Genomic DNA, 7,259 nt, shown 5'->3' on the forward strand with positions numbered 1-7,259 from the left:
CTCTGGGTGTTTATTTTGTAATTATACCTACAATAACTAGATATTAACATTTTAAAAACATATAAAATCCGTATTAAAAGCGCCGGCTCGTCCCGCTGGCACGGCCCAGGGCGGTGCGTACCGGTACTGCCCGCCTGCCTGGCGCGGTACGGCTGCGGGAAGGGGCGTGGTCAGGCGGAGGAGGCGTGGGCTCGCCGAAGGGGGCGTGGCCGGCGGCGGGGCGCGTCGCCGCGGGGGCGTGGCCGGCGGGACCGGTGCCGGGAGCGCAGCGATGGCGGCGGCGGAGCTGGAGCGGCTGCGGATGGCGGGGGCCGGCATGGCCATCGCCGTCCTCACCAGCGGCGGGGACGCGCAAGGTGGGGCCTGGCGGGAGGAGGATTGGGGGGGGCGGCGGCTCCGTCCCGGCCCCGGGCGCGGCCCCAGTCCCAGTCCCGCCCCGTGGGGGCTGCGTGTCCGCGTCCGCGTACGCCTGGCCCCGCGGGCGCGGCGGGGCCGGAGTCCGCGGGGCCTGGGAGGCGGCCCACGCTCCTCGCGTGGCAGCCGGGACGCCCTCCCTCCCCTACAATGTGCCCCCTTTCCCCATCGTGTTCCCCCCCCCCGCCACGATCGGTGCGTCCCCCCGCGGCGCTTCCCCCTCCCCATCACCCGCGGAGCGCCCACGAGGGAAGCCCCACGGTGCCCACCCCCACCTGTTTTTAATACACCCTCGAGCAGTTGTTCATCTGCAGCTCCCACCCGTGTGCCGAGTTTCCCTGGTGTCTGCCTGCGTGGCCTCCCTCCCCCCTCCTCCCCCGCCTCGAGGGGACACTTCAGGGTCACCCTGTAGGATCCGGTCTCCTGGGGGACGTGGGGTCCCTCGGGGCTGCTCCGGCTCACATCTCTCCTTTCCAGGGATGAACGCCGCCGTCCGCGCCGTCACCCGCATGGGGATATACGTGGGAGCCAAGGTCTTCCTCATCTACGAGGTTGGGGTAGCCCCCCCTGCTCCCCGCCACAGGTGGGGGGGAACCGTCCCTCCCCTGTGCCAGGGCACCCACTCACCTCTGCCCCCTGCTATTTCCACAGGGCTACGAGGGGCTGGTGGAGGGGGGAGACAACATCAAGCAAGCCAACTGGCTCAGCGTCTCCAACATCATCCAGCTGGTGAGGATCACCAGTGGGGCTGTGGGACCCCAAAACCCCACCCCTCCTTCCCCAAACCTGTGTGACAGAGGTGTGTCCCCCCACTTTTATCTCTCCAGGGTGGGACCGTGATCGGCAGTGCCCGCTGCAAAGCCTTCACCACCCGCGCAGGCCGGCTGCGGGCTGCCCGTAACTTGGTGGAACACGGCATCACCAACCTCTGCGTCATCGGCGGGGATGGCAGCCTCACGGGCGCCGACATCTTCCGCTCCGAGTGGGGTGGCTTGCTGGAGGAGCTGGTCCGAGATGGTGGGTGAACCCCCTCCTCAAAACCCCATTCAAGGAGTATTGAGGTCTAGGGGTCCACCCCATCACTGTGACGCCCAGGGAGGGCTGGGCTCCTCCACTGCACTGCAGGATCTGGCCCGATGCTGGACGGGGGACGGGAGCACCCTAAAATAACCGGTGGTGTGGCCGTCTCCCCCCTCGCAGGGCAGATCAGTGAGGAGGTGGCGCGGGAGAACTGCCGCCTGAACATCGTGGGGCTGGTGGGCTCCATCGACAACGACTTCTGTGGCACCGACATGACCATCGGCACGGACTCGGCGCTGCACCGCATCATGGAGGTGATTGACGCCATCACCACCACAGCACAGAGGTGAGCGGGCTGGGTGCCAGGTGCCAGCTTGCCCCAGGGCACCGCACCCACCCTCCTTCTCTTCTCACCTGTGTCCTTGCAGCCACCAGCGGACATTCGTGCTGGAGGTGATGGGCCGCCACTGTGGGTAAGTCTCCGTGGGTGGGGAAGCCCATCGGCAGGACGGGATGCCACGTTTCAGGGTCAGTGCTTGTGCTACCACTGCCGTGTCCCCCCAGGTACCTGGCGCTGGTGTCCGGCTTGGCCTCAGGCGCCGACTGGCTCTTCATCCCCGAATCCCCGCCTGAGGACGGCTGGGAGGACCTCATGTGCGAGAGGCTCGGGGAGGTGAGCGAGAAGGGCATTCCTATCATCCCATCCCCCTTTCTCCCTGGAGAGCCACCACAGGGAACCTGGGCTGAGCCCCCGTGGCCGGCACCCGGCCCCTGCGAAGCTTCGGGAGCTCCCGCCATTGTCCCTGTGAAACGGGGCACTCAGCCGAGCACAAATCCAGCCCTCGCGTGCCAGGGCTCTGGGGCTCGGCCTCCCAGAACCTGAGCCGCCCCCCAGGCAGCAGCCAACGCCGCGGTGGGGAAGGATGCTCGGGCTCAGCTGATGGTGAGTTTTGGCTGAGCCGTGGTGGCTGTTTTCCTCCCCTCATGCCAGACACGCAGCAGAGGGTCGCGGCTCAACATCATCATCATCGCCGAGGGCGCCATCGACCGCAGTGGCAAACCCATCTCCTCCAACTACGTGAAGGATGTAAGCACCCGCTCCAGCACCTGCTCCAGCACCCATGGTGGCAGGTGGGTCCCCAGCGTGACATCTTCTCCACTCTGCAGTTGGTGGTGCAGCGCTTGGGCTTCGACACGCGGGTCACCGTCCTTGGCCACGTGCAGCGTGGAGGGACCCCGTCGGCCTTTGACCGTGTGCTGGTAGGTCTGGAGGGGGGAACGTGGCGGGGTCACCCTGCGGAAAGGAGCAGACGGCTGGAGAACCCCGCTTCTGCCTTCCCTCTGCCTGTTGTGAAGGACTTGCCAGCTGGGATGGGGCTCCGCTGGTCCCCGCAGGCTCGGCCCTCACTGTGCTGGGCAGAGCGACGCGCCCGTTTCCTCTCATTTGTTGCAAATTTCATGGGTTTTTAAATAAACCGCCAGCTCTCTGGCTGTAAATCAGGCGTGCAAGCAGCCTCACAGTTTCCAAGCCCGTGGGAGCGTCCCTGTGCGAGCCCAGGGGAACGTCCTGCACAGGTGGCCCCGGTGTCAGGAGGCGGCGCGTGCCCCTTTCCCTTTGCAGAGCAGCAAGATGGGGATGGAGGCGGTGATGGCACTGCTGGAGGCCACACCGGACACCCCCGCCTGCGTGGTCAGCCTCTCGGGGAACCAGTCGGTGCGGCTGCCGCTCATGGAGTGTGTCCAGGTGGTGAGTACGGTGGGGATTGGGCACGCCGGCATGCTGGGTGGGGGTCCCACTCCCCTCCCCACAGGCACAGGCATCATGATGCTGCATCTTTCCCTCCCGCAAGACGAAGGATGTGCAGAAGGCCATGGATGAGAAGAGGTTTGAGGAGGCCATCCAGCTCCGCGGGAGGTGAGGAACGGGGACCAGGATGGGGTGAGACATCCCTATGGGGAGGCCAAAAGTACATGCTGGGGTGGAGGGTTCTCCCCAGGGGGAAACCAGCGGCTTCTGCAGCCGGGAGGGTCCCCTCCCCGGGGCCCAGGTGTGCCTCAGGGCCACACCACCTTGTCCTTGCAGGAGCTTTGAGAACAACTGGAACATCTACAAGCTGCTGGCGCACCAGAAGCCGGCGCAGGAGAAGGTGAGGAGGGATGGGGAGTGGCAGGGGACACCGTTCCCGCTTTAGGGACATGCACCGATGTGCCGTCCCCATCTCCATCCCCGCAGAGCCCCTTTAGCCTGGCCATCCTGAACGTGGGTGCCCCTGCCGCCGGCATGAATGCTGCCGTCAGGTCGGCCGTGCGGATTGGCATCTGCCAGGGACACACCGTCTACGTGGTGAGCGACGGCTTCGAGGGCCTGTCCAAGGGGCAGGTAAGGGTGACAGTGAGCCTGGGGGCTGCAGATTTCCCTAGGGGAGGGGTTTGGGCTTGGAGGGGGCAGTGGGGTGCTCCCCCACCCCAAATCTAAGCGCTGCTGCTTGCAGATCCGTGAGGTGGGCTGGCACGACGTGGCGGGCTGGTTGGGACGCGGCGGGTCCATGCTGGGCACCAAGCGGTAAGCACAGCCCTGGGGGGGCGAGGGGATGTAGCGGAGGGGATGCCGCTGTCCCTGGGGATTGTGGGGACCCGCTGTCCTCACCCTGTGGCCTCTTCTCCTCCCCTTCCCCACCACAGGACGCTGCCCAAGACCTGCATGGAAAAGATCGTGGAGAACGTGCGGAAGTTCAACATCCAGGCGCTTCTGGTCATTGGGGGGTTCGAGGTGCGGGGAAAACCCTCAGTTCTGTTTTGGGAGGGGCCAGGGTGGGCTGTCAGCATGCCAGGCAGTGCAGGCACCCTAGGCCGTACCTTTTGGGATGCGGATCCAGCCTTGGGGCCAGCATGTCCCCAGCCCTTGGCTGCTTGCAGGCGTACGAGGGGGTGCTGCAGCTGGTGGAGGCCCGCGGGCAGTACGAGGAGCTCTGCATCATCATGTGCGTCATCCCCGCCACCATCAGCAACAACGTGCCTGGGACCGACTTCAGCCTGGGCTCCGACACAGCTGTCAACGCGGCCATGGAGGTGAGCGACAGGGCAGGGTGCAGCTCATGGGGCCGTCCCGCTCCGTCAGCTCCCATCATGTTTTGGGATGACCTGCGGGAACAAACCAGCATCCCATCCCGGGCAGCAAAGATGAGTTTTCCCAGTGTGACCCTCACCCTGGCATTTAACGAGCACATGGTCACCCTCTTCTCCTGGCACAGAGCTGCGACCGCATCAAGCAGTCGGCCTCGGGCACCAAGCGCCGTGTGTTCATCGTGGAGACGATGGGGGGCTACTGTGGGTACCTGTCGACAGTCACCGGCATCGCAGTGGGCGCCGATGCCGCCTACGTCTACGAAGATCCCTTCACCATCCACGACCTGAAGGTGAGCGGGGCAGGAGCTGCTTTTTAGTAGCATCATTTGGGTAAAATAAGATGGAAAACTGGGAAAGAGAGGGCTCCAGCCAAGCCCTGTGAAGCTGCTGGGTGATGTTAGTGGCTCTAGGGTCCAAATGAGAGGACCAGAAGGACTGGGATGGCTGCAGAGGACATGGGGCACTGCTGGCATCCTGGTGTTTGTCTTGCAGGCCAACGTGGAGCACTTGACCGACAAAATGAAGACGGATATCCAGAGAGGGCTAGTGCTGCGGTGAGCTGGGGACTTCTGGGGACGCTCGCTGAAAAACCCAGCCCTGTGGCAGGGAGTGAGGCTGGAGCTGAGCCCTTCCCATGGGTGGAGAGGGGTTGCCGGGTGCAGCGGGGTTTGGCACATTGGGCACACAGCATCCTGGCTGGGGATGCCACACTTGGACAGGGGGACAGTCCTGTGCTGGGCGCCTCCACTGCCATCTCCAGTGTCCTGCTGGGGAGATGGGCTGGGGCTCTGCACCTCAGGGAGAACAAAACAGCAAAAAAAAAGGTGTTTAGGGGAGCACGGAGGGACCCTCTGGGGATGCCAGATTAAGGAGGAGCCCCTCCAATTCTTCCCTCTGCTCCTCCAGCAATGAGAAATGCCACGAGCACTACACCACCGAGTTCCTCTACAACCTCTACTCCTCTGAGGGCAAAGGCATCTTTGACTGCAGGATCAATGTCCTGGGCCACCTCCAGCAGGTACGGGAGACAGGGCCACATGGACATCATTGTGCCCAAGAGCCGGGCGGGCTTGACATCGCCATTTCTTTGTCCCCAGGGAGGAGCTCCGACCCCCTTTGACCGCAATTATGGGACCAAGCTGGGAGTGAAGGCGGTGCTGTGGATGTCGGAGAAGCTGCAGGAGGTCTACCGCAAAGGTGAGCCAAGGGCTGGGGGTCCCGTGGTGGGGTGGGAGGAGGGTGGTGGCACTGGGCAGCCCCTGCTGCTCTGGGCTCGGCCACTCAGCCCCTGGCAAGGTGGCCATAGTCGGCTGTGTCCCCCTCCCAGGGCGCGTGTTTGCCAACTCGGGTGACTCCGCCTGCGTGATCGGGCTCAGGAAGAAGGTTGTGGCCTTCAGCCCTGTGACGGAGCTCAAGAAAGTAACCGATTTTGAGTAAGTCCCCGTCCCCATACCCCACCAGTTTGCCAGCTCCCAGGGGGACCTTCCCAGTTGTCCCTGGGGCCACTTGAGAGCCGCATCCCTCCCTGCACAGGCACAGGTTGCCCCAGGAGCAGTGGTGGCTGAACCTACGCCTGATGCTGAAGATGCTCGCCAACTACCAGATCAGCCTGACCGAGTACATCTCGGGGACGATGGAGCACGTCACCCGCCGCACGCTCAGCATCGAGAAGGGCTTCTAGTCCCACCAGCCTGAACCGTAGCCCCCGTCCACGTCCTCTCCATCCCCACGTGCTGCTCGGGGAGCACTGGGTCTCCCCCGTTCTCGGTAGCCCTGTAGTTTTACCATCGACCCCTTAAAGCAGGCAGAGCCTGGTCCCGGCTCCCAAAACAGCACAATACTGCTCCAAATCACTGGTCGAGGGTCTGGTCCCTGTGCAGACACAGAAAAGAGGTGTTGCTAGAGCCCAGCTGCACAGCCCAGACCTTTAATCATCCCTTAATAGTTTATTCCTATTATTTAATGATGGGATGTTGTGATTCCTTATTTAGCGGCTTGACCGCCTGAGCCAACTGCTGCTTTTAGTTGCCTGCTCTGAGTGTGGGAGGGGAGCCAAGAACGATGCAATGCCATCCCAGAGCGGATAGGGGATGGTCCCGGTGGCTGTTGGCTGTCCTGTGAGCCCTGGTAAAGCTCCACCCTCCTGTGGCATTTGCCCAGTGGGTAGCACGTGGGCTCAGCACAGAGCACTGGTCCTGGCAAGCCCCTCTTCCGCGCCCGCCTTGCATGACGCTTGGCCGTGACCGTCACCATGCGGCCCTGGGGGCCGTGCCCATCATCTCACTGCTGCTCTGTGACCCCCCCAAATCTTGTACTGTTCGCGGTGCTGCTCTCCTCCTCTAGAGATAAAACCCGCTGGAGCCAAACCTGCTGTGCCAGAGTGATCATTGCACACTGAGTCCAAGTGGGGAGAAATGGCGGGGCAGACCTGGGGTTAGGATGGAAATGAGCAAAGCCAGATGGTTGCCAGAGCTGGATTAATGCGTCCTCAAAGCCTGGGAGAGTTGGAACCATGGGCGGCCTCTCCCTGGCCGGGCCGCGGCAGATGCAAGGTCAGCATCCCTCTGTGGGCAGACTTTGCAATCCCAGAGAAAAATTGCTTTTCTCTTGTTTTGGTTCCCACTTTCAAAGAAGGCGCAGAAGTGATTTATCAAGGCGATGTGTTTGTTTGTTAATGCAGTTTCTCAGGGTGGCTGCCA

General features: G+C 63.2%; 1 protein-coding gene across 2 annotated transcripts; it reads left to right on the top strand.

The window, feature by feature from the left end:
- Positions 1-233: 233 nt before the first annotated feature.
- On the top strand, positions 234-6,926 carry PFKL (phosphofructokinase, liver type). Of its 2 annotated transcripts, none has more exons than XM_086754609.1 (22): positions 234-356; positions 892-965; positions 1,066-1,143; positions 1,242-1,431; positions 1,615-1,780; positions 1,863-1,907; positions 1,999-2,107; positions 2,426-2,521; positions 2,602-2,694; positions 3,056-3,181; positions 3,285-3,349; positions 3,518-3,581; positions 3,668-3,814; positions 3,927-3,997; positions 4,117-4,204; positions 4,351-4,503; positions 4,686-4,850; positions 5,053-5,114; positions 5,467-5,578; positions 5,658-5,757; positions 5,888-5,993; positions 6,051-6,926. In XM_086754609.1, the coding sequence occupies exons 1-22, from the start codon at positions 272-274 to the stop codon at positions 6,253-6,255; spliced, it is 2,400 nt and encodes a 799-aa protein (XP_086610735.1). In that variant the 5' UTR covers positions 234-271; the 3' UTR covers positions 6,256-6,926. The 2 variants fall into 2 exon arrangements, with proteins under 2 accessions (XP_086610735.1, XP_086610734.1); XM_086754608.1 differs by having other exon boundaries at positions 6,094-6,926.
- Positions 6,927-7,259: the final 333 nt, after the last annotated feature.

This window comes from Chlamydotis macqueenii, chromosome 9 (assembly GCF_036417535.1).
Source record: "Chlamydotis macqueenii isolate bChlMac1 chromosome 9, bChlMac1.mat, whole genome shotgun sequence".
Taxonomy (NCBI): domain Eukaryota; kingdom Metazoa; phylum Chordata; class Aves; order Otidiformes; family Otididae; genus Chlamydotis; species Chlamydotis macqueenii.